Source organism: Salmo salar, chromosome ssa05 (assembly GCF_905237065.1).
Source record: "Salmo salar chromosome ssa05, Ssal_v3.1, whole genome shotgun sequence".
Classification (NCBI taxonomy): domain Eukaryota; kingdom Metazoa; phylum Chordata; class Actinopteri; order Salmoniformes; family Salmonidae; genus Salmo; species Salmo salar.
Window position 1 is genome coordinate 52,921,536 of NC_059446.1, and position 27,824 is coordinate 52,949,359.

At 40.8% G+C, this 27,824-nt stretch overlaps 2 protein-coding genes across 2 annotated transcripts in view; both read right to left on the reverse strand.

Moving 5' to 3' along the window:
* The window catches only part of LOC106605115 (type II inositol 1,4,5-trisphosphate 5-phosphatase), a 33,188-nt gene extending 29,689 nt beyond the window's left edge, over positions 1 to 3,499 (reverse strand). Inside the window, 5 exon segments of the mRNA XM_014200439.2 lie at positions 1,479 to 1,589; positions 1,679 to 1,708; positions 1,819 to 1,916; positions 2,021 to 2,100; positions 3,088 to 3,499. Of these exon segments, the coding sequence (XP_014055914.2) occupies positions 1,479 to 1,589; positions 1,679 to 1,708; positions 1,819 to 1,916; positions 2,021 to 2,100; positions 3,088 to 3,144 (376 nt within the window). The 5' untranslated portion in view covers positions 3,145 to 3,499.
* Positions 3,500 to 6,401: 2,902 nt separating this feature from the next.
* The window catches only part of LOC106605176 (uncharacterized protein YBL113C), a 28,949-nt gene continuing 7,526 nt past the window's right edge, over positions 6,402 to 27,824 (reverse strand). The window contains exons 4-9 of the mRNA XM_014200558.2: positions 22,330 to 22,388; positions 19,989 to 20,087; positions 19,502 to 19,664; positions 18,729 to 18,802; positions 8,290 to 8,394; positions 6,402 to 8,006 (exon numbers count right to left, since the gene is read on the reverse strand). Coding sequence (XP_014056033.1) covers positions 7,752 to 8,006; positions 8,290 to 8,394; positions 18,729 to 18,802; positions 19,502 to 19,664; positions 19,989 to 20,087; positions 22,330 to 22,388 — 755 coding nt within the window. The 3' untranslated portion in view covers positions 6,402 to 7,751. The remainder of the gene's footprint in view (positions 8,007 to 8,289; positions 8,395 to 18,728; positions 18,803 to 19,501; positions 19,665 to 19,988; positions 20,088 to 22,329; positions 22,389 to 27,824) is intronic.

Below are 27,824 nucleotides of genomic sequence, written 5' to 3' on the forward strand. Positions count from 1 at the left end.
TCTCTCAAGTGTGTATCATATTTGGATGTTGTCTTATAAGTGACAACTGGTTCCCCTCTTTTTAGAGTTTTGTGTAACTTGTGGTGAGTAGCTACTGTGTCTTTGCTCATCTATTACATCACTTGTACTTTTACCAACTTGAATTAAGCCTATTGTTGTCAACTGAACATTTTCTGAACCATCTGCCATTTTTCTGAGTAGCAACAAGTACATACAGAACACAATAGACTTATGGTTCAAAAATATGTGAATGTCAGGGTTGGGTAGGTTACTTTCTAAATTTAATCCGTTACAGTTAGTTACCTGTCCAAAATTGTAATCAGTAACGTAATCTGATTACATTCCGTTACTTTTAGATTAGTTTCTCCTTAAGAGGCATTAGAAGACAAAAATGTATGTTACCAATTGAACGACATCTATCGCAGGATAAATCAATGTAAAGTTTACATAGCTGTCAAGGGCTCTCTATGGTCAGGGCGTGACTCCTCGCTACCACCTCTTTCCGGTATCTTTCCTTGAATTCCTTCACCGACTCCCAAACGGGCTCTGGCACTCCCCGCTGCTCAGTCGACCACCCCATGTGCCCCCCCCCCAAAAAAAAAAAAATCTTGGGGTTTCTGTGGCCGCAGTCCCCGGCGTCGTCGTTGTCCTTCCTGATCTTGCTGCGATTCTCTCCAAGGTAGGGTCTCGCATCCTCCCCGGATTTCCTCCCAAGTCCAACTCACTTTATCCTCCCGAGCACGCTGCTTGGTCCTTGAATGGTGGGATAATCTGTCACGGTCGTGATAATGGACGGACCAAGGCGCAGCATATTTTGAGTTCCACATCTTATTTAAAAGTGAAACTTCTCAACAAAAACAATAAACAAGCAACGAAACGTGAAGTAACGTAGTGCAACAAGCATATAGACAAACAATATCCCACAAAAGCAGGTGGGAACAGGGACACCTTAAGTATGATCCCCAATTAGAGACAACAATAATCAGCTGCCTCTAATTGGGAACCATACTCAATCCCAATCATAGAAATAAATCAACTAGAACACCCCCTAGTCACGCCCTGACCAACAACACCATAGAAAATCAAGGGCTCTCTATGTTCAGGGCGTGACACGTGTTCATCAGGCCCCCACCGGAAGAAAACACTTAAACCGGGAGGAACTACCTGGGCTTGTCCAATAAGCATATTTTTGTTTTTTTCAATTCAAATTATTTTGTAATGGTGTGCATGACCCTATACTTGGTTATGTCCCAATTTTTTATCCTTCCTTCTAAAGTGTCCACTTGTTCACTTCCCCTCACTGATTTGAAAGGAAATTACTGGTTTAAGAAATATGGTGGACACCCCCTCTTGCCCATGCCTCCACCGATCCAATGCTTATAGATTTGTGGTAAGTAGCGACCAGGTGTACACTTCAGGAGAAATTATTTGGATGCAACACTTGTGATCATTTTATGGAAAAGTAGGCCATGTCTTACCGCTCCAGGCTTTGTTGACCTCACTGAGGAAAAGGCGAGAGTGGGAGCCAAAGGGGAGCCTCACCTCCAGATCCCCATCCTGGAAGTTCAGCCTCACTCTAGTGTCTGCACCTATAGAAATATCATGTAATAGACATTTAATAACTTGGCCCTATGAACATACCCGGGGGAAATTGACCCAGGGAAAAAAGAAAACTCACCCACAAAAGAAAGTTCATCTGCCGAGGACACTGAGGAAAGAATAACATGTTATTACAATGCATTATAAGGCCCATGCCTCAACCTCCATTGTGCAAATTATAATAATCAAGTTAAAACCAATACATTAACTATTGCATACCTTCCACAACTGCAAAGTCATTAGAGATGGGAAAAATGTCATACAATGTGACATCTTCACCAGTTATCGCCATTCTTCTATGGGTAAAAACAAACAGCCTATAGGAAACAAAGGTAGAACATTACTATGGGCAGGTGTAATGCATTTTTTCAGAGCATTTATATTTCATAAGTCTGGTGGAATAGCACCAATTTCAACTCACGCATGTTCCTTGGTGCGCTCCACCAAACCCAATAGCCTGCTTTCAGTGACATTGTCCACCAAGACAAGACATTGAACAGCATGTTTACAACAATCTAGTTAAGGGAATTGCAAAGATGTTTGCACAATGTTACATTTGAAAATAGGCCTACACAATTGTTGATATAAAAATGAAATGCTTTTTTTATATTGGGAAAAACATTATGCATCAAGTATCTTCAAAGAGCAGAGGCCTAGTCATTGCTATAAAAACATCAAATGTCCTTGAAATGTTTAGACCTACAGTAGGCTATTGTTAGGGGCTTGTATTCACGGTAAGGTCTACTACACCTGTTGTATTGGCCGCATGTGACAAATACAATTTGATTTGAGTAGCTTGTATAAGATTGCCACCCAGTGGAGGACCTATCATATTGCAAAAATTGGACAGTAGCCTCTACATGTCACACCTATATCCATACAGGATTTACACCAGTGTTTTACCCAAAATTTCCATCTACGCAGCCCCGGCACCCGTGTCTCGTTGGCCATGGCTTCAGCGGACCTGCTCTCACTTGGGGCCAAAGCCAGGCCACTGGTACTTTTCAGTTCACATTTACATAACACTGGCGAACTGTGAACTTTCACACCTTCTTATGCAGAGGTTGTTGATTCTGCTCTCCACACATCTTCACTGTTAGCCTTAGCTATTTAAACACAATGTCCATAGTATATATAACATAAGGTCGTATACTAGTGTAACACTGGTGTTACGGTCGAAAAGCAGAACCAATGTCCTCATTGAGCAACTTGCATTCTGCTTCTTTACACTCAAAGCCTATTAAATCCAAATAATTGTACTATTGAATGAAATATATAAAATATCAATACATTCAGATACACACACGTATAGCCTATTAGGCCTTGACAAACAAACTACAAACTCGCTTTAGGTGAACTGCCCGTAGGCTACGTCGGAATGAAACATTGTGTTCTTCTTCCAAAGGAAGTCAAACATCAGCCTTTAGATTACGCACTCGTAACATCCGAGTGATACAAAAAACATTTAGTGCATGCTATAAAGGATACTATGACGCAATTTTCGTCTTCTGCCAAAATCTCTTGAATTGCGAAGGATTGATCCATTACTTAAAACCGTTACTTCGTGCGAACTCTTGGGGCCCTCAAAATACAGATTGAAGCGAGAGTAGACACAGGCCAATCGTTTCTCTCTTACGAAGTTGGGCTAGACTACCTACTTATCGAGAAGACAAAACAACAAAACCGACTACATTTTTGCTTTCACAATGCGTAAAAGTGTATTGCCATGTTCCCGACATGATTCCGTATTCTTCTAGATGTCCTTATTCCTTTTCCCTTAGATACTTGTGGACCTGCCACGCAGAGATTTCAGCGACTAAGAGTGACGTCATGTTTTGGCTGTCGTTCGAGGAAATATTAATCGGATTACTCACTGTTTCAATCAATCAAATGTACTTATAAAGCCCTTTTTACAACAGCCGATGTCACAAAGTGCTATACAGAAACCCAGCCTAAAACACCAAACAGCAAGCAATACAGATGTAGAAGCACCGTGGCTAGGAAAACTCCCTAGAAAGGCAGGAATCTAGGAAGAAAACTAGAGAGGAACCAGCCTCTGGGGATTGGCCAATCCTTTTCTGGTTTTGCCCGTGGAGATTATAACAGGACATGGCCAAGATGTTCAAACGTTCATAGAGGACCAGCAGGGTCAAATAATAATAATCGCAGTGGTTGTAGAGGGTGCAACAGGTCAGCACCTCAGGAGTAAATGTCAATTGGCTTTTCATAGCTGAGCATTCAGAGTTAGAGACTTCAGGTGCGGTAGAGAGAGAAAGTCCTGAGGCATGGTCCCAGGGCTCAGGTCCTCCGGGAGGAGAGGGAGAGAGAGATAATTAGAGGGAGCATACTTAAATTCACACAGGACACCGGATAATACAGGAGAAATACTCCAAATATAACAGACTGACCCTAGCCCCTGACACATAAACTATTGCAGCATAAATAAATACTGTTTAATCGGACAGATGCAGGTGTAATACTAAATTGTAGATGTGCTATCTACTTCATACACACCAGGATTGGATAGGTTACTTTCTAACTACTAGTTACCTGTCCAAAATTGCAATTAGTAATGTCATTTTAGGATTACCCAAATTCACTAATGTCATGTCATTACTTTTAGTTCTGTTGGATTACTTTCATTTAAGAGGCATTAGAAGAAGACAAAAAGGATGATCGAACGCATTTGCTGTGTCATCGTAGTAGTGGTCTCTGACTTGATGTCAGATTGGCTAAGGTGGAACAAACTCAAACTTGCACCTTTCTTCAACCCTAAATTGAATGTCATTGAGAAAACACAAAGGTGTTATAATGTATTTGTTCGCAAACATCCTTTCTGAATTTAAAAGTACTAATCATCTAGTTTTTCAAAAGTGTCTCTAATATGATTGCAATACTATTTGCTGTTAACGTAATTGATTACAGGTTTAAAAAAAAAATGTAATTAGATTAAATGTAACTGGATTACATGAAATTAGTTACTCCCCAATCCTGATACACACACATATCAAACCGTTATTCATCAGGCAAAAGAAAGTTACATTATTATATTATTTGGACAGTATTGTGTAGCCATGTCTAGCCATCAATACTTTTTGTAGTTTAATAGGAAAAAGCATAGGCCCTGGACCTTTTTATTAAGATAATACTGCATTGGATTGAAGTGTTGTAGTTATTGTATTGGATGGCATTTCTCAGGAAGAAATCTAAGGAACAAAATGTCACAATATTTTATTATGAATGTCTTGTTGTACTGTGACACAGCTCTATTCTGGCGCCTATTTTGTGTTCTATTAATGTGCCTCATGGCCCCATGAGAGCCAATTGGAGATTAATTCCTGGCTCTCTTGCTGGCAGGGCAGTCCTCTGCGACGCACCCAAGGCAGTGGCACCTCTTCCTATTGTTGGACTGAGACTCAACCCTCAGTCTCTTGTAGGAATACAAGATCTCAACTGGATCTCAACTGGAGAGGCAAAGCCCACCTGAAGTCCTGGGATGAGGATCAAGAGGGACAAAGTGTTAGATGATGAAAACAAAGAAAATGAAGCAGTATACAAATAAGGATCTGTAAACAATAATACCCTTTAAACCCATTTGGTTTGGACTCACATAGGGGAATCATTATCACTTAAATTGCCTAAATTTCTCAAAAGCACATATGAGCTTTTGAGAATGGACAGTATGCGGCCTATTGTGTGCATATATGATTTGATTTTCTACTGCAGAGTCTTATAAGCATATGTGGGCTGGGCATCCTGAAGATGCAAGACACTATAATAATAAACTAAATCATTCTACACTACACCCTAAGACCCCTTACGTGTATCTGAGATCCACATATTCCATAGTTCCTCCTTAGTAATAGTAGAGCATGCGTTTGAGGTGGCTGTCTCAGAGTGCTTGCTGTGGGTGGAGCCAGAGTATGGGGAAATATCCTGGGCGTCTAGGACGGATCTGGTGGTTGTTGTAATGTACATCACCTCTTCATCGTCAACATGAGTTGCAGAGCGGCAGGGAATGTCCCGGGACTCCAGGAAGGACCTGGTGGTTGTTCACATGTACACCACATCATCCTCAGGAGTTAAAAAGCAACGTAGACTGCCTGGGGAGTCCAAACCCTCTGGTTAAGAGATAAGAGACTCCCATGGGCTGTTTGGCTGATTCAGGGCTCCTTGCTCCGCTGGAGTCAGGAGTCCAGACACAGGATGGCTTTGTGGATCAACACGGACAATGTGGCAGATGGTAAAGAGAGTGGAACAATACTCAAACAAACCAATCCAATGCAAAATCAAGCAAATTAGACAAATTAGGCAAACTAGCACACGAGCGCCTACCGGAAGATGTTTCAACCTTTATAATTGGAATGATATTTCAACAATATTGCTTTAACCATAGACAATATACCATTAGTGTTCTATATCTATGGTTTTAGCCACAGCTACAAAAAATGTATTATTTGTATGTGGTTTTAACAGCCATCTCCACGGTAATCAAATTCTAATGCATGGTGCATAGAGGCACGGAATACATAGTAATGTTTTGTCATAATTTAAATGTTTTAATCAGTACTTTTAATCTATGTATGAATTCTGAATGGCCAATACTTTATAAGGTACAATTACTAAATATGAACAAGTCTACAAGGACCTGGCCTGTCCTCTTCTAGATAATCCTTTGTGTTTTTGTTGATGCAGTATTTGTTATATAAGTCTAGTTGATTCAAATAGTTAAATTCCTCTCATCACAGGTGAGGTCTGCAGACAATTTCAAAGAAAATATTCACATTTTGCTTTGGTCAAACATTTATTTCATTTATATTTATATGACTTTAAAAGCAGTTGTTACAGTTTGTACAATATACACAATGTAGAAAGTATTCAACATGACACATTTCTTTTAGTAACTTTTCTCCAAGTATTAGATATGACATATCAGGTCTTGTATGTCAACTTTCCATGAAACTACTGCAAAAATAAACACTTTGACATTTTTATAATCCAATTTTTATAAATCAATTTCCATATTGTTATGATGGTGAATTATAAATGAGAATACAGCTACATAATAAAAGGAGTAAAACACACATTACAGTTATACAGTGTATGACTACATTCACAGATATGAATTACACCTCAATGTGTCAGCACAAATATTTCAAACACCATCTATAGCCCAATATATATGTTTTTTAAAAATGTTTATAAGTGCATAAATTGTCAATCTGTCCTTCACAATATGCTATCTAGGACTAGGTAATAACTGAGTTATTATGCAATATCTGTAAAGAACAGATGTTTGCTTTTGTATTGGAGAAAGTCTTTAGCCTGAGTGCCAGTCTGTTTGTGCTATCATGCCAACTCCTTGTCCTGGGCATGTTTGGTTTGTCAATGAGCAATTGAGTGAGCAAGAGCACAACCAGATCTGAGACCAGGCTGGAAGGTCTTTGCAAGTGCAAAATCAAAGAAAACATGCAAGTCATCATGCAAACCACTGGCGAAAGAAAATAACAGTGTGCCTAAAAAAAGAGGACATTTATGAAAATGTCATAATTGTAAACTTCAACTTACACAAATCTCAATAAGTATCAAAAAGCAGATAATGAATTATCATACCATACATTAAGTCAGTCATCTATGATCATAAATAGCTATCATCTTCAGTGGATTATGTTTTACGCATTACTGATTTATAAAATGGGTATGATGGTATGGTCGAATAGCTTTCTGTAGCCATATTAATCGTCATATTCTTCAATAATACCCTTTAAACCCATTTGGTTTGGACTCACATAGGGGAATCATTATCACTTAAATTGCCTAAATTTCTCAAAAGCACATATGAGCCTTCATATACAGTATCTCAATACATCTCATATACAAGCAAACAAACAAACAAACAAAAAAAGAGTAGGCTAGACCTACAACCAGTATAGTATTCATGTGGAATGGAACCAGGTTTTGCTGTGCTAACTACTACCGCTCGCTGTATATTATTCAAGCAATGGCTCAGTAGGTCGACACATCAGGGTTGTGTTCATTAAGTCACACGACAGGCAACGTTTTAAACCATTTTGCAACGGACAAGTCAAGGTATTTCCTCCCTCTTTCAATAATTTTTTCCCCCGCTTGGTACCTACTGAACACGACCCAGTTTAAGCCAGAGAACCAATGCTGAGCAGACAAACCAGCAGAGCAGCAGTGAACATTGCTAAAGGGAAGTGCAGACCCCTAGTGGCAGAAGAAGGAACGTTCAGAGTACCATCCAGCTTGAGGCAGGAGGTCATGGAGGTGTTGCAGCACTCTTGGTGGCATGTATCTGTTGTGGTCGTACACCAGGTGTTTATTGTGCAGTTGGCATTGCAGCCTCCCATCCAGGTTGTTGATGAACCAGTTGTTATCTTTTTCAGCTGAAAAGAGAAACGTGGATTGAGAATGCATGGAGTTTGATGAGTTTAAGTATGTACGAGATTGGCAAAAGGAAATTCTCTCTTGTCTTAGTGATGTTATTGAGATCATAACAGATAATCATTCTTGTCGTGGCCAAATGTATTTTCCTTCTTTCGTTAGAAAATAGTTAAAGTGTACATTTGTATCCTACAGCATTTACAGTTCAATGAAGGATGTCTAGTTTGTCTACTATGGGTATAGAATGATGAATAGGGTAGAGTGGGGGTGCACTTTTAAGCCTACCTCACAGTAGGGCTGGTTGAGGGGACAAGGCATTGGGTCTTTGGTTATCCAAGTCTTGTAACAGTCCTGCTCTGTGCACTGAAACATCTGGCACTTCTTAAGTTTCTGCAAATAGATGGATGATGTAAAATAAAGACTGTTAAATTCACAGACATTGAGTCATTTGCACACACACACACACACACACACACACTAGGGATGGACAATTACCGTATAATCGAGTAACTGATGATTATGGATGAAGACAGTCATGAAAATAAAATATCCTTTATAACCGTTTTAAAAAACAAAGTATCACACCCCTTGACCTTTTCCACATTTTGTTGCATTACAAAGTGGGATAAAAATGTATGTAATTGTCATTTTTTTGTCAACGATCAACACAAAATACTCTGTAATGTCAGAGTGAAAGAAAAATTTGAACAAGACCAAAGAATTTACAAAAAATAAAACACTAATGTACAGTATCTTGATAAGATAAGTATTCAACCCCCATAACATGATGCAGCCACCACTATGCTTGAAAATATGGAGAGTGGTACTCAGTAATGTGTTGTATTGAATTTGCCCCAAACATAACACTTTGTATTCAGGACACTAAAGTATTACTTTAGATGCTGTGTTGCAAACAAGATGCATGTTTTGGAATATTTTTACAGGCTTCCTTCTTTTCACTCTGTCAATTAAGTAAATATTGTGGAGTAACTACAATTAAACTCATGGTGAAATCCCTGAATGGTTTCATTCCTCTCCGGCAACTGAGTTCAGAAGGATGCCTATATCTTTGTAGTGATTGATTGTATTGATACACCATAATTAATAACTTCACCATGCTCATAGGGATATTCAATGCCAGATACATTTTTTTTACCTATCTACAAACAGATGATCTTCTTTGCGAAACATTGTAAAACCTCTCTGGTCTTTGTGGTTGAATCTGTGTTTGAAAATCACTGATTGATTAAGGAACCTATGTGTGGGGTACAGAGATGAGGTAGTTATTCAAAAATCATGTTAAACACTGTTATTGCACACATAGTCCATGAAACTTATGTGACTTGTTAAGCACATTTTTACTCCTGAACTTAGTCAGGCTTGCCAAAACAAAGGGGTTGAATACTTATTGATTCTTGACAATTTTTTTATGAATTTGTAAAAATGACAAAAAAAGGCCAGTGACAAAAAAATCAGGCTGTAACACAACAATATGTGGAAAAAGTCAAGGGTTGTGAATAATTTCTGATATACATGTATATACAGTACCAGTCAAAAGTTCGGACACACCTACTCATTCAAGGGTTTTTCTTTATTTGAACTATTTTCTACCTTGTAGAATCATAGTGAAGACATCAAAATATTGAAATAACACATATATAATCATGTAGTAACCAAAAAAGTGTTAAATAAAAAAATATTTTAGACTTTAGTTTCTTCAAAGTAGCCACCCTTTGCCTTGACAACAGCTTTGCACACTCTTGGCATTCTCTCAACCAGCTTCACCTGGAATGCTTTTCCAACAATCTTGAAGGAGTTCCCAAATATTCTGAGCACTTGTTGGTTGCTTTTCCTTCACTCTGCGGTCCAACTCATCCCAAACCATCTCAATTGGGTTGAGGTCGGGTGATTGTTGAGGCCAGGTCATCTGATGCAGCACTTCATCACTCTCCTTCTTGGTCAAATAGCCCTTACACAGCCTGGAGGAGGTAAAGGCTGAGGCTGGTAAAGGCTGGTAAATCTAATGAACTTATCCTCGGCATTAGAGGTAACTCTGGGTCTTCCTTTCCTGTGGCGGTCCTCATGAGAGACAGTTTCATCATGGCACTTGATGTTTTTTGCGGCTGCACTTGAAGAAACGTTCAAAGTTCTTGAAATGTTCCGCATTGACTGACATTCATGTCTTAAAACTTGTTATGGATAGGGGGCAGTATTTTCACGGCCGGATAAAAAACGTACCCGATTTAATCTGGTTATTACTCCTGCCCAGAAACTAGAATATGCATATAATTAGTAGCTTTGGATAGAAAACACTCCAACGTTTCTAAAACTGTTTGAATGGTGTCTGTGAGTATAACAGAACTCAAATGGCAGGCCAAAACCTGAGAAGATTCTGTACAGGAAGTACCCTGTCTGACCATTTCTTGGCCTTCTTTGTCATCTCTATCCAAAACAGAGGATCTCTGCTGTAACGTGACACTTTCTAAGGCTCCCATAGGCTCTCAGAAGGCGCCAGAATGTTGAATGATGACTCTGCAGTTACTGTCTGAAAAACAGTAGCGCATTTGGTAAGTGGTCGATCTGAGAACAATGAGACGGGCGCACGCGTGCACGTGAAGAGTCCATTTTACTTTTTCAGTCTTTGAACGAAAACAACGACTCCCGGTCGGAATATTATCGCTATTTTACGAGAAAAATCGCATAAAAATTGATTTTAAACAGCGTTTGACATGCTTCGAAGTACGGCAATGGAATATTTTGAAATTTTTTGTCACGATATGCGCCGGCGCGTCACCCTTCGTTACCCTTCGGATAGTGTCTTGAACGCACGAACAAAACGCTGCTATTTGGATATAACTATGGATTATTTGGAACCAAACCAACATTTGTTGTTGAAGTAGAAGTCCTGGGAGTGCCTTCTGACGAAGAACAGCAAAGGTAATCCAATTTTTCTTATAGTAAATCTGAGTTTTGTGAGTACCAAACTTGGTGGGTGTCAAAATAGCTAGCCTGTGATGGCCGGGCTATCTACTCAGAATATTGCAAAATGTGCTTTCACCGAAAAGCTATTTTAAAATCGGACACCGCGATTGCATAAAGGAGTTCTGTATCTATAATTCTTAAAATTATTGTTATGTTTTTTGTGAACGTTTATCGTGAGTAATTTAGTAAATTCACCGGAAGTGTTCGGTGGGAATGCTAGTTCTGAACGTCACATGTTAATGTAAAACGCTGGTTTTTGATATAAATATGAACTTGATTGAACAAAACATGCATGTATTGTATAACATAATGTCCTAGGGTTGTCATCTGATGAAGATCATCAAAGGTTAGTGCTGCATTTAGCTGTGGTTTGGGTTTTTGTGACATTATATGCTAGCTTGAAAAATGGGTGTCTGATTATTTCTGGCTGGGTACTCTCCTGACATAATCTAATGTTTTGCTTTCGTTGTAAAGTATTTTTGAAATCGGACAGTGTGGTTAGATAAAGGAGAGTCTTGTCTTTAAAATGGTGTAAAATAGTCATATGTTTGAAAAATGGAAGTTTTCGGATTTTCGAGGAGTTTGTATTTCGCACCACGCGTATCATTGGATATTGGAGCAGGTGTTCCGCTAGCGGAACGTCTAGATGTAAGAGGTTAGTAATGATGGACTTATTTATTTACCATTAATTTATATTGGGCATATAATGATCTGAAACACAACCAAAACGAACAGCAAATGCATCCAACAAGTTCGTAGAGTCACAAGCTTTATGTAATCACTGCGTACTAGGAATATGGGACCAAATACTAAACTTTTGACTACTTTATTTATAAAAATCTTTGGTAACACTTTACCACCCAATGTCATAACATGTTATGATACGGTCATAACCATGCCATAATATGTCATAACAGCTGACATAACTTGTCATAACCTGTTGTAATACTGTCATGACACATATATTTAGACCTGCTGTGACATATATTACGTTATTTTAAGGCTGGTTACGACACCTACATAAGAGTGTAAAAACCCACAAAACCTACTTATTTTATGACGGGTAATGACATTTACTTAATAGTGTAAAAACCCACAAAACCTACCACACAAGGCAAAACATTCCATTACAGCATAGCCTACATGTCAACAGTATGTTTATGTTGTAAATTGACCATATTGAATTACCATTATCAGTGCTCATACATTGATGTCAGACAAGCACCTACCCCAATGCTCTGTTGCTGATGACTGGGATGAATGTAGTAGCAGATTTCAGGAACAGGACAAGACACTCTTTTTTACTGATGACTGATATAAGGGCATGTACGTGATAGGCCTATCTGGCTTATATTATTATGATGGTCATAATGCTTCTTGACAGTGTCATAAGGTGTATTTTCTACAAGTTATTTAAAATATGATGAAAAAAACATGACTGTAAAGAATTAATCACAACAACAACAACGGATTTAAGAAACAAACTTTCAAATGAAGGGAAACTTCTTGGCAGCGAATAAAACAATTTGAATAAATGTGGGTTTTGACACTTTTATGTAGGTGTCATATCCAGCCATAAAATAACACAATATATGTCACAACAGGTGTAAATGTATGGGTCATGATGATGGTATGACCATATTATGACAGGATATGACAAGTTATGTCAGCTGTTAGGACATGTTATGACATGATTATGTGGTATGACACTGGGTGTGAAGGAAAGTGTTATCGAATCGGTAAAGGTGTCAATAATTTTGACCCAGACAGTTTTTGGAAAAATAATATTACCTGGTAAAACAAATCTCTTTCTCTGAGCAATTTCATTTTTTTAAGCATACACTATAGCTCAGTATTTGAATTATTTATTTTATACAATCATTATTGCTCATCTTTATCAAGTGTGTGAATAATTTCGTACCCCACTGTATACAGTGTCTTCAGAAAGTATTCATATCCCTTGACTTTTTCCACATTTTGCAACGTTACAGACCTATAAAATGGATTGCAATTTTTAAATTCCTCAGCAATCTACACACAACACCCTATAATGACAAAGCAAAAATATAAGTATTCAGACTCTTTGCTATGAGCCTCGAAATTTAGCTCAGGTGCATACCATTTCCATTGATCATCCTTGTGATGTTTCTACAACTTGATTGGAATCCACCTGTGGTAAGTTCAATTGATTGGACATTATTTGGAAAGGCACACTCCTGTCTCTATAAGGTCCCACAGTTGACAGTGCATAAGAGTAAAAGAGTAAAAACCAAGCCATGCGGACGAAGGAACCGCCGTAGAGCTCTAAGACAGGATTGTGTCAAGGCACAGATCTGGGGAAGGGTACCCAACAATTTCTGCAGCATTGAAAGATCCCCAAGAACATAGTGGCCTCCATCATTCTTAAATGGAAGAAGTTTGGAACCACCAAGACTCTTCCTAGAGCTGGCCGCCCGGCCAAACATGGAATCGGGGGAGAAGGGCCTTGGTCAGGGAGGTGACCAAGAAAGCAATGATCACTCTGACAGAGCTTCAGAGTAGTAATGGGAATTCCGGCTCTTTTCAGTGAGCCGGCTCAGCTCACCAAACGGCTCTTTAAAAAATATATGTTTTGTATTTTTTCAAGTCAAACAGTTTCTGATAGTTTGACTATGATTGGTGTATGTCACGGTTGTCATAAGGAGAAGCGGACCAAAGTGCAGCGTGTGTCGTTCCACATTTTATTTACACTGTGGAACTACGCAATACATATACAATAAACTAAACGAACAAAAACAACAAACCGTGACGCAGAGTTGAAACATACACTACTCAAAAACAATCTCCCACAAACCCAGGTGGAAAAAAACCCTACTTAAGTATGATCTCCAATTAGAGACAACGAGGACCAGCTGCCTCTAATTGGAGATCATCCCAAACAAAACCCCAACATAGAAATACAAAACTAGACCCTGACAACATAGAAATAGAAAACATAGAGAAAAAAACCCTGTCACGCCCTGACCTACTCTACCATAGAAAATAACATCTTTCTATGGTCAGGACATGACAGTATTTGCGTTCGGAGTCTCCAAAGGTGCGGACACCGAACGCACCGAAAAAAAGGGAGAGTTAGGGAGGGTGCAAATGTCTATGGCGGCTCTGGTGCAGTAAGCAGAACCTTCTCATCCTGGGGATCCTCCAACAGAGGAGGCGGCTCCGGTTCAGGGCGTTACCCCCACTCTGCCCGCTGATCCCTCCGTTTTTGTGTCACCGGACTGTGGATCATCACCGGAGGTTCTGGACTGCGGGCCGCCGCTGGAGACTCTGGACTGCGGGCCATCGCTGAAGACCTTCGCTGGAGGGTCCGGACTGCGGGTCGTCGCTGGAGACTCTGGACTGTGGGCCATCGCTGAAGACCTTCGCTGGAGGGTCCGGACTGCGGGCCGTCGCTGGAGGGTCCGGAATGCGGGCCGTCGCTGGAGGTTCCGGACTGGGGGCCGTCTCAGGAGGTTCCGGACTGGGGGCCGTCTCAGGAGGTTCCAGACTGGGGGCCGTCTCAGGAGGTTCCGGACTGGGGGCCGTCTCAGGAGGTTCTGGACTGGGGGCCGTCTCAGGAGGTTCTGGACTGTGGGCCGTCTCAGGAGGTTCCGGACTGTGGGCCGTCTCAGGAGGTTCCGGACTGTGGGCCGTCTCAGGAGGTTCCGGACTGTGGGCCGTCTCAGGAGGTTCAGGACTGTGGGCCGTCTCAGGAGGTTCCGGACTGTGGGCCGTCTCAGGAGGTTCCGGACTGTGGGCCGTCTCAGGAGGTTCCGGACTGTGGGCCGTCTCAGGAGGTTTCCGAACTGTGGGCCGTCTCAGGAGGTTCCGGACTGTAAAGCGTCGCCGGAAGCTCTGGACTGGGAACTGTCGCCGGAAGCTCTGGACTGGGAACTGTCGCCGGAAGCTCTGGACTGGGAATGCACACTGGAGGCCTGATGCGTGGGGCTGGCACAGGTGGCGCCAGACTAGTAACACGCACCTCAGGGCGAGTGCGAGGAGCAGGGACAGGACACCCCGGACTGGGCAGGTGCACTGGAGGCCTGATGCGTGGGGCTGGCACAGGTGGCACCAGACTGGTAACACACACCTCAGGGCAAGTGCGAGGAGCAGGCACAGGGCGTACCAGGCTGAATAGACTCACTGGAGGCCGGGTACGTGGGGCAGGCACAGGATATACTGGGCCGTGGAGGCGCACTGGAGATCTCGAGCGTAGAGCTGGCACAACCCGCCCTGGCTGGATGCTTGACAAATGCGGGGTGCGGGAACAGATCGCACCGGCCTGTGAATGCACCCTGTCGACACAAGTTATATATATCACACCGCATAACACGGTGCTTGCTTCATCACTCGCTCCCCACGGTAAGCACGGGGAGTTGGCTCAGGTCTCCAACCTGACTCTGCCAATCTCCCCCCCAAAATTTGGGGCTGCCTCTTGTACTTGCCTCGTGGCTGGTATAGTGCCTCGTAATATCGCCGCTCCGCTTTAGCTGCCTCAATTTCCTCTTTCGGACGGCGATACTCCCCAGCCTGACTCCAGGGTCCTTTCCCGTCCAGAATTTCCTCCCAAGTCCATTCTTGTTTCTCCTGGGCACGCTGCTTGGTCCTTTGGTGGTGGGAGATTCTGTCACGGTTGTTGTAAGGAGAAGCCGACCAAAGTGCAGCGTGTGTGTCATTCCACATTTTATTTACACTGTGAAACTATGCAATACATATACAATAAACTAAACGAACAAAAACAACAAACCGTGACGCAGAGTTGAAACATACACTACTCAAAAACAATCTCCCACAAACCCAGGTGGAAAAAAAACCCTACTTAAGTATGATCTACAATTAGAGACAACGAGGACCAGCTGCCTCTAATTGGAGATCATCCCAAACAAAACCCCAACATAGAAATACAAAACTAGACCCTGACAACATAGAAATACAAAACATAGAAGAAGAAAAAACCTGTCACGCCCTGACCTACTCTCCCATAGAAAATAACATCTTTCTATGGTCAGGACGTGACAGTGTAAAACAATTCTAATTCAATTATGAAATGAAATCATACTATTAACCAGAATGTATTTAAAAATGCATTGGAATACCTAGGATAGGATAAAGTAATCCTTCTAACCCCCCCCTAAAGATTTAGATGCACTATTGTAAAGTGGTTGTTCCACTGGATATCATAAGGTGAATCCACCAATTTGTAAGTCGCTCTGGATAAGAGCATCTGCTAAATGACTTAAATGTAAATGTAATGTGATGAAAAATAATGCTATTAAAAATGTGCATTTAAAGTATAACTTTTTAATGTATATAAACAAAGTGCATATAAATCTAACCATTCAAAACGAATACAATCTGAACAGCATAATAGATCATTGCACCATATCAAAGAAAAATAAATAACAATTTGCAAAACTGCAGCATCCCACAAATTGAAATAAATGTAAAAAAGAAAGATGCTATTACACATGTGCATTTAAAGTATAACTTGTTTAATGTATATAAACAAAGTGCATATAAATGTAACAATTCAAAACGAATACAATCTGAACAACATAATAATAGAATATTGCACCATATCAAAGAAAAATAAATAATGTGCAAAACTGCAGCATCCCACTTAAAACGTTAAACTGGTCCCTCTTTTCTCATTCTCCTTTATTGCCATGCTATAACCAGCAGCACACAGCAATGCTGACCATATTTAGCTTTTATGAGAGATTTGCATTCAGAAATGCAAGCTGCCTCACTTTCGAGGGGCTGATGTGGTTTCTTCTCTCGGAAACTATTTGCCTCGTTTTCGAGAAGACCCTGTCAGAGGGAACGGATGTGGCCACTATGCAGAGTCTCTCTGTCATGACTTTAGTAAGCCTTGGGTAGACAGAGGCCTTGTTCTTCCAGCAGCACATAGGATCTGCAGATCTTTCAAGGAGGGGCTCCTCCAAATAGGATCAGACCTCCTTTATGGCATCTGCTGAGGGATTCCTTCGTGCTGCATCCCCAGTTGCTCTCTCGTCAAACAACATCCAAACAGCAGACGTTTGTGGCACTACTGCTGGTGCTTCTGCTCCATCTGATCCCTCTTCTTCCTGTTGCCCTGGTGCCTGAGCCAGCTGACTGCTGGGGCTGTCCCTCCCTGCTGCTGAGGTTATTCTTTAAAGAGCCTCATCAATCGCTCAGTGAAGGCTAACTTCTTAAACCTGGGGTCAAGTGCAGCGGTTTCTGATTGCACATGATTATATTCCATTCTGTGGAACTTTCTGTTCATTGATGAACATTGGGTGTCAATCAACTATGTCACATGTCCTGTGGTTACATTTGCTTCTCTCTGGCGGCTGGTTGTGATTCGCTGCAGACCCTTACACAGGACTAAGCTGAAAAGAGAGAACAGTAACTTATTAGTTCAGGTTCATGTTTTGTCTACTGATACTACATTCTCATCTACTGCCCACATGCATATATAATACTGGATTAAATAATGATGTAGTAATAACTGCTTACTGTACCTCTCTCCACTGATCTCCACAGTGACCTGCTCAAAGGGTTCCAGGACTCTGCACACCTCCCTCCACCACCTCCCATTCCTCTTGGGTCAGAGCATCAACAGGTGCATTGACAATGGCCAGGGTAGAGATTATGGTATCCTTTGACTCAAGAAACCGCTTCAACATATAAAATGTTGAATTCTACCTTGTAGTGCAGTCTTGTTTAGGCCTCAGCTCAGGCTATGGGTCGCGGAGTAGGCCTACTTAACTGAGTGGATACATCTCCACGTATGGAGGTGCTGGCTCCACCACTATCACTGGCAGGCCCGCTAGTTTCTTGAAGCTCCGCTACAGCTAGCTTCACAGTTCGCATATGCCGGTGTAGGTTGTGCGTAGAACCGGCTTAATATGAGATTTTGTTTTGGCAAATTCTACACTGTGCTCTAACATTGTCTACATTATTAAAATGCATCCAAATGCTACTGTGCTTCCGACTCATTTTCCAGCTGTTGTTTTCACAGCTGTCCTTCCTCTCTCTCCTCGGCTTTGGTTCATTGGTTGACACTGCGTGTCTGATTGACAGGAACAACAGGTGAGGCTGTTAGTCTGAGCAGACAGTCAGAACGAATGTGTGTGCGCTTGAGCATTTAGACCTATATTATTTTTTTTATTTTTTTGTTCTTTGAATTAGTTAATTCTATTCATTTAAATCTTTTGATTATTCATATCTTAATTTTTGTTATATTTTTATAAATAGATTCGGCTCTTCTGATATGCGAGCCGGCTCCCAGCGTTCTCCTACAAGAGCCGGTTCTTAGAGCCGACGACAAACAGCTAGCTCAATGAAGACGGGACTACCGGGCATTCATGCAGTTGAGCCCGTTTACGTGCTAACATGGACTCAGTGATTAAACACTGTTGCTCTTTTCTGAAACAAGCAAGGTGTCTTTGGTTGTCTAGACAACTCCCCCTCCCTGCAACAGCAGCACGGAAGCGGAGGAGAGGAGAAAATGTGTCTTTAAAACTATTATAATGGTGACTGCGGTCACTTGCCTGAAAAAATAACTGTCATCCAAAATTCCATGACCATCACAGCTCTAACACACACACGCACACACACACTCCCAGATTGCCCCTTTACTGTGTATATAAATGTACCCTAACATATTGGGAAATGTACTGTTGTGGGCCTACATCAACCTGAGAACGTCAAGTTGCTGCCCAAAAGCTAGTTCTTACATTGGTTGGTTCAGCAGTTGTAGTGGTGGCTGCTGCTGTTGTTGTGGTGGTGGTGGTCATCATCACTGTAGTCACTGGAGGAACAAAGAAAATAAGTATCTTTGAGATGACTCATGTCTCAATTCTGCACTGTACATAGTGCATTGTACTTTCATGCTCATATAATGCAATTCAGATTTAATCAAAATAAATTACATGTTTTACAGATGTGTTGAAATGAAAGGAATAGTGATAAGATACTATGCATTGTCAGAAAACTAATAGTTCAACAGACCAACAGACATAGCTCAGCCCCATACAGTAACAGTCTCCCAATTGATGTGGTGGTGATACATGTAAACATGAATCCCTCACAGTAAAAGACAGGGTTTTTACAGGCTCACCAATTCTAACACTTAGGACACCATAGTACGGTTTGATTTTGACTTTATTGAGTCTTGCACACAATTTACAAGGAAACTGAAGAATTGCAGAATAGCATAGAAAACAATCATAATACAGGGCACTTAGATATCCAATTTCTTTTTATGGAGTGGGCTAGTCCCTTAGGTATTTTTTGTGTTTATTAGACAGGATGGCTAGAGAAGAAAGTAAGGAGGAGAGAGGGTGCTTGAGCAGTGGGACAGATTTGAACCCATGCTCTCAGAGGTACACAGTGCATGTGATACAGAGGCAGTGGTTTAAACCAGTGGACCATCGTAGGCCACAGGACATTGGTCTTCTTATTATTCTTATTGTACATTTTTTGGGGGGGAAAACTAAAAACGGTTTACCTGTTGTAGTGTTTGTGCCAAAAATGGAGGCCAGGGTAGAGCTAAGACAGCCAGTGGAGTTGCAGCATCCCATGGTACAGTTGGTCTGAGTGTCGTTGACACAGGCATTACTGCAGGAGGAACTGCAGCCACCGGTGTAAGTCATGTCTTCCTGTCTCTTCAGCTGAGAAAGTATCACACACATTTTGTTAGCACACTCTTAAAAACAAATACATGTAAATGTTTTGTTATTGTTAAACAAGGGAATAAAAGATGAAGTTAGAACCACATTCCGGTATAGTTGTTGCAAATGCAACTGACTTAAAAAAATGGTGTGAAACTTTTAGTAGTAGGGCCAGGAAGATCGTATCTAAAATAGGTGTGGCATGAATTAATGACAGCAGATGCAATATGAACTATAGCATGCAAAAGTTGTGTAAGAAATGTAAGTAAATTTGTATTATTCAAATTCTAAAATTCTGCAATCCACGCATCGCGTATACTGTACCTCACAGAAGGTGATATTAGCGTTGCATGAAACAGAAGTCATATTCATGTACACATTGTAGCAGTCTGAGTAGTTACAGGAGAACTGTCGACAGGATATCTTTGAGAGAGAGAGAGCGAGAGAGAGAGAAGGAGAGAGAGAGAGAGACGATCGGATACTGAGCACCGCATCTATCTATGCTTTCTCTAAACAATCAAACAACAGTAATATAGGTCCGACTTTGAATGAAGTACAACTTAGAAAGTCTATACAGCATACATAAAGTCTGCACTACACAGATCAACTGTACTTTTATGTCATACTCCATAATAAAGGGTGCATAAAGGATGACATAACCAACGTAGAGGGCATTACTAAAGGTGACATAACTGGCTAATTCCCTGAAAAACGGTGCTTTATAAAGGGTGACATCGTGCATGCTAATTGATGTGAAATTGCTTGTCTTGAGGAAAGCTCCCAGATAAGGCATTAAAAGGGATGGTAAAGCGGACTACATGTATCATGAAATAATCTCTCCCACCAAGTTACTTCATTCCTCGGTGCCAACATGCACAGACACAAACATGGGCCCAGTCACCATCCCCTCAACCCCCTCACTCACACTCACACTCACACCCACACCCACCAACACACACGCACTGTGGTTATGTACACAGTGGTAGAACTGAAAAAAACTGTCTGTATTCACTTACAGTTTTTTTCAATCACTTTGGCACATTTTCAGATGTAAGGGGGTGTATTTTCAAAACACTGAGTAATACCCATTATCTTATGTTCAGAACCTTTCATTGTGCATTCATTGGAGTTGAATACATATTTAACCTCTGAGTCATACATGCAAAAGTTTTTCATGAAATACCATAAGAACATTTCCTTTAGTCACCTATACATCAGATAATGACAGACTCACCGTTAAGTCATTTTAACTAACATTTAATCCAACAGCAAAAAATACTAGATACAATTTTCAAAGCTGTTCTTTTTAGTAGATGGTAGACGGTAAATAATGGTAAGTACCATTTTCCATAGAGTGTTTAGCTATAACTTGACGGCAAAGTTTATGGGAAACCAATTTTTTTATCAGTTGCAGTATCCTTATACTGTACATAAGTAAAATAAATAATCAGATATCAGGGTAGAACGTATTGTAAAACAGCAGCCTACAGTAAAAAGGTATTTGTGTAGCACTGTGTGTGAATGCCCATTTCTGCCCCATGCAACATTGTACAAGATCACCTTTTCTATGTGACTTGTCAACTGATACAGTATGACCTGTTTCTCTGCTGGAGAAAATGAATCAGGTTACAGTGTATCAATGAAATTTAGATAATGAGTGGGATACATTGTTAGACAGTATATGAAGGCTATATTGTTTCATTGGTTCATTTAATCTTGCAGGCTATACATTTGCAGCTAAAAGCTGAATTGCAGAATAGGTCAACAGATAAAAAGGAAAAATGTAAATTGACATAACAATTAGGTAGATTAATAAAACAAAGAAATTGATGTTGATGGTGATGAAGCCAGCTCTGAGAGTTCCGTCACAACAGAGTGTACCCGCTTATGACAGAGACTGGGGCTTCTGACAAACCACTGGAGTTAGGCTAGATGATTTGATGATGGTGATGCCAGATGATCAATGCCAGATGATGCAGTTGGCTTGCTGGCCCTGATGTCGTCCTCAGCTCAACATCTCTGTAGCCTGGACTTAGTCCTCCTCCACAACTAACGAGTAGCACCCACTTGGGTGATGCCTCTGAAGCTGCTACAGCGCAAAGAAAATTCACCACACATCAGTCCACATCAGTCATCCCCATTTCCAAAATGCAGTCCGGTCTCGTTCGTCAAGAAACGGGTGCTTAGTGAGATCTTCTAATTGCAAACATTAGCTAGCTAGGTATAGCCAAACCACACAAGTAGACTTGCCATCAGTCCTTCAACTCCATGGGTGAAAACAACCAAATATACCCAATAAACACTAAATGACTTAGCCAAAACAAAAAACACTTAAAATCATCAAAAATATGTACAAAATATAAAGAGCTCTTTGTTTAAGCTGCCTTACGGTGCAAAAGAGGCGCATATCAGCAAATTCAACTGAATTATTTTCTTAGACAATTTGCAATAATTCCAAGGAATTTTTACTTAGTGGCCTCATGAATGATGTTGAGTAAAAAATCTGTAATAAAGGTTGCTATGAATGATACTGCAATATTCACAAAGGTGTCATGATTGGTTTCATAAAGGTGATATAGATGCATTATGTATACCCCTTCAAATAAAGTGTTAACATAATATATCATATATTAAATCTACTAGACTACTAAACTACTAGACTCACCATGGTCATGCCACTGGTGCCCCATGAAGTGGTATTGTCCGTGCTTGTGGTTCCACTACCTGTGTTAGCAAGGACAACATGTAGTGTGAGACCAAAGTGGCAAAATAATATATCTACCAAATATCCTGAATGTAAACTCATAAAACAATCAGCATTTTGTATTACCCGCCATTGTATTCCCTAAATTGTCAATGGTTACACTTCTTGAAGTGGAGGTCATGGCTGTTGTCATTGAACAAATACAGTGGCTTACAAAAGTATTCACCCCCTTGGCATTTTCCCTATTTTGTTGCCTTACAACCTGGAATTAAAATAGATTTTTGGGGGGTTTGTATCATTTGATTTACACAATGTAAAATATTGTTTATTGTGAAACAAACAAGAAATAAGACAAAGAAATGAAAACTTGAGCGTGCATAACTATTCACCCCCCCAAAGTCAATACTTTTTAGAGACACCTTTTGCAGCAAATACAGCTGCAAGTCTCTTGGGGTATGTCTCTATAAGCTTGGCACATCTAGCCACTGGGAGTTTTGCCCATTCTTCAAGGCAAAACTGCTCCAGCTCCTTCACGTTGGATAGGTTCCGTTGGTGTACAGCAATCTTTAAGTCATACCACAGATTCTCAAATGGATTGAGGTCTGTGCTTTGACTAGGCCATTCCAAGACATTTAAATGTTTCCCTTTAATCCACTCGAGTGTTGCTTTAGCAGTATGCTTAGGGTCATTGTCCTGCTGGAAGGTGAACCTCCGTCCCAGTCTCAAATCTCTGGAAGACTGAAACAGGTTTCCCTCAAGAATTTCCCTGTATTTAGCGCCATCCATCGTTCCTTCTATTCTGACCAGTTTCCCAGTCCCTGCCGATGAAAAACATCCCCACAGCATGATGCTGCCACCACCATGCTTCACTGTGGGGATGGTGTTCTCGGGTTGATGGGAGGTGTTGGGTTTGCTCCAGACACAGCGTTTTCCTTGATGGGCAAAAAGCAACATTTTAGTCTCATCTGACCAGAGTACCTTCTTCTGTATGTTTGGGGAGTCTCCCACATGCCTATTGGCGAACACCAAACGTGTTTGCCTATTATTTTCTTTAAGCAATGGCTTTATTCTGGCCACTCTTTTGTAAAGCCCAACTCTGTGGAGTGTACGGCTTAAAGTGGTTCCATATTCTTTCTTTAATAATGGATTTAATGGTGCTCTGTGGGATGTTCAAAGTTTCAGATATTTTTTTATAACCCAACCCTGATCTGTACTTCTCCACAACTTTGTCCCTGACCTGTTTGGAGAGCTCCTTGGTCTTCATGGTGCCACTTGCTTGGCGGTGCCCCTTGCTTAGTGGTGTTGCAGACTCTGGGGCCTTTCAGAACAGGTGTATATATACTGAGATCACGTGACAGATCATGTGACACTTAGATTGCACACAGGTGGATTTTATTTAACAAATTATGTGACTTCTGAAGGTAATTGGTTACACCAGATCTTCTTTACGGGCTTCATAGCAAAGGGGGTGAATATATATGCACACACAACTTTTCAGTTGTATTTATAAAAAAAAAAATTGAAACAAGTACATTTATTTAATTTAATTTCACCAATTTTAGATGAAATCCAAATAAAAATCCATTTAAATTACAGGTTGTAATGCAAAAAAATCTGAAAAACGGAAAGGGGGATGAATAATTTTGCAAGGCACTGTATTGGATGAATTAGAGGTAGATGCCCTATTAGTAGCATGTTGCACCGTGGTAGCTGCCATCATAGTTGCTGAGTCCGATGCCATTGTAGTACTCATAGAAGAAATGCCAGACAACCAGGGATGGGGAGTAACGGATTACATGTAATCCGTTATATGTAAGGGATTACAAAAAAAAAATAATTGGTAACTGTAATCCGTTACGTTACCAACAAAAATATTGGACACATGCTCAAACTCGTACACTTTTGATAGACTTAAAGGGGCAATATGTAGTTGCTACATACATTTTCGGACTTATAAATTATAATTATAATAGTTGAAGTCGGAAGTTTACATACACTTAGGTTGGAGTCATTAAAATTTGTTTTTCAACCACTCCACAAATGTCTTGTTAACAAACTATAGTTTTGCCAAGTCGGTTAGGACATCTACTTTGTGCATGACACAAGTAATTTTTCTAACAATTGTTTACAGACAGATTATTTCACTTATAATTCACTGTATCACAATTCCAGTGGGTCAGAAGTTTACATACACTAAGTTGACTGTGCCTTTAAACAGCTTGGAAAATTCCAGAAAATTATGTCATGGCTTTAGAAGCTTCTGATAGGCTAATTGACATCATTTGAGTCAATTGGAGGTGTACCTGTGGATGTATTTCAAGGCCTACCTTCAAACTCAGTGCCTCTTTGCTTGACATCATGGGAAAATCAAAAGAAATCAGCCAAGACCAATTTCCAAACACCTGAAAGTACCACGTTCATCTGTACAAGCAATAGTACGCAAGTATAAACACCACGGGACCATGCAGCCATCGTACCGCTCAGGAAGGAGACGCGTTCTGTCTCCTAGAGATTAACGTACTTTGGTGCGAAAAGTGCAAATCAATCCCAGAACAACAGCAAAAGGACCTTGTGAAGATGCTAGAGGAAACAGGTACAAAAGTATCTATATCCACAGTAAAACGAGTCCTATATCGACATAACCTGAAAGGCCACTCAGCAAGGAAGAAGCCACTGCTCCAAAACTGCCATAAAAAAGACAGACTACGGTTTGCAACTGCACATGGGGACAAAGATCATACTTTTAGAGAAATGTCCTCTGGTCTGATAAAACAAAAATAGAACTGTTTGGCAATATTGACCATCATTATGTTTGGAGGAAAAAGGGGGAGGCTTGCAAGCCGAAGAACCCCATCCCAAATGTGAATCACGGGGGTGGCAGCATTATGTTGTGGGGGTGCTTTGCTGCAGGAGGGACTGGTGCACTTCACAAAACAGATGACATCATGAGGATGGAAATGATGTGGATATATTGAAGCAGCATCTCAAAACATTAGTCAGGAAGTTAAAGCTTGGTCGCAAATGGGTCTTCCAAATGGACAATGACCCCAAGCATACTTCCAAAGTTGTGGCAAAATGGCTCAAGGACAACAAAGTCAAGGTATTGGAGTGGCCATTACAAAGCCCTGACCTCAATCCTGTAGAAAATTTGTGGGCAGAACTGAAAAGGCGTGTGCGAGCAAGGAGGCCTACAAACCTGACTCAGTTACACCAGCTCTGTCAGGAGGAATGGGCCAAAATTCACCCAACTTATTGTGGGAAGCTTGTGGAAGGCTACCCGAAACTTTTGACCCAAGTTAAACAATTTAAAGCCAATGCTACCAAATACTAATTGAGTGTATGAAAACTTCTGACCCACTGGGAATGTGATGAAAGAAATAAAAGCTGAAATAAATCATTCTCACTACTATTATTCTGACATTTCACATTCTTAAAATAAAGTGGTGATCCTAACTGACCTACGACAAGGAATTTTTACTAGGATTAAAGGTCAGGAATTGTGAAAAACTGAGTTTAAATGTTTTTGGCTAAGGTGTATGTAAACTTCCGACTTCAACTATATATATACAGTACCAGTCAAAAGTTTGGACACACCTACTCATTCCAGAGTTTCTTTATTTTCACAATTTTCTACATTGTAAAAGAATATTGAATACATCAGAACTGTGAAATAACACATATATAATCATGTAGTAACCAAAAAAGTGTTAAACAAATCAAAATAGATTTTATATTTGACATTCTTCAAAGTAGCCACCCTTATCCTTGATGACATCTTCATGTGGTAGTCACCTGGAATGCTTTTCAATTAACAGGTGTGCCTTCTTAAAAGTTCATTTGTGGAATTTCTTTCCTTTTGAGCCAATCAGTTGTGTTGTGACTAGGTAGGGGTGTTATACAGAAGATAGCCCTATTTGGTAAATGTCCATATTATGGCAAGAACAGCTCAAATAAGCAAAAAGAAATAACAGTCCATCATCACTTTAAGACACGAAGGTCAGTCAATGCGGAACATTTAAAGAACTGAAAGTTTCTTCAAGTGCGGTCGCAAAAACCATTAAGCGCGATGTTGAGACTGGCTCTCATGAGGACCACCACAGGAAAGGAAGACCCAGAGGTACCTCTGCTGCAGAGGATATAAGGCACATTTAAGGCACTGGTGTAGAGAGGAGTAGGCAGTAGGTTTAAAACTACTGAATTTATTTAGTTCAAAGCGGGACGAAACCCAAACGCTGTTGTGCTCAATATATATCTTCATAAACAAAAAGGCACAGGGCGAACTCAAAGTGCAAAATATAAAGTACTCAGGAAATAGTAGGAGAGATTCCTCTCAGGAAAACAAGCAACATTTACAATGACCGACAAATGGCAGAGGGAGTATATACACAGTGATAGAGTGAGGATTGTACCCAGGTGTGTGTAATGATGACGTGTAACGTGTGCCCTGGGAGTCGGGAAGCAAGTTCAGGGAGTGCATCATTTAATAAACAAAACAAGAAACACGAACATCGCACAGACAGGAAACTGAAACAGAAACAATGACGCCTGGGGAAGGAACCAAAGAGAGTGACATATATAGGGCAGGTAATCAAGGAGGTGATGGAGTCCAGGTGATTCTGATGACGCGAAGGTGCGCGTAATGATGGTGACAGGTGTGCGCCATAATGAGCAGCCTGGTGACCTAGAGGCCAGAGAGGGAGCACACGTGACATAACAAGTCAAGTCCGGTATTGATGACGGGAAGAGCGTTTGCCAGCAGTAGGTTCGGCAGCAGCTAGAAGGCCGGCGACGCCAAATTCCTGAGCTGGACAGAAGGGGGAGCCAAAGCGAAGGCTGGTGTGACAGCATGGCTACCACAGCATTCTGCAGCGATACGCCATCCCATCTGGTTTGCTCTTAGTGGGACTATCATTTGTTTTTCAACAGGACAATGACCCAACACACCTCCAGGCTGTGTAAGGGCTATTTGACCAAGAAGGAGAATGATGGAGTGCTACATCAGATGAGCTGGCCTCCACAATCACCTGACCTCAACCCAAATGAGATGGTTTGGGATAAGTTGGACCGCAGAGTGAAGGAAAAGCAGCCAAGAAGTGCTCAGCATATGTGGGAACTCCTTCAAGACTGTTGGAAAAGCATTCCAGGTGAAGCTGGTTGAGAGAATGCCAAGAGTGTGCAAGGCTGTCATCAAGGCAAAGGGTGGCTACTTTGAAGAATCTGTTTAACACTTTTTTGCTTACTACATGATTCCATATGTGTTGTTTCATAGTTTTGTTGTCTTCACTATTATTCTACAATGTAGAAAATAGTAAAAATAAAGAAAAACCCTTAAATGAGTAGGTGTGTCCAAACTTTGGGGTCACTTAGAAATGTCCTTGTTTTTTAAAGAAAAGCACAAACACAAGTCCTCAACTGGCAGCTTCATTAAAATAGTACCCGCAAAACACAGTCTCAAC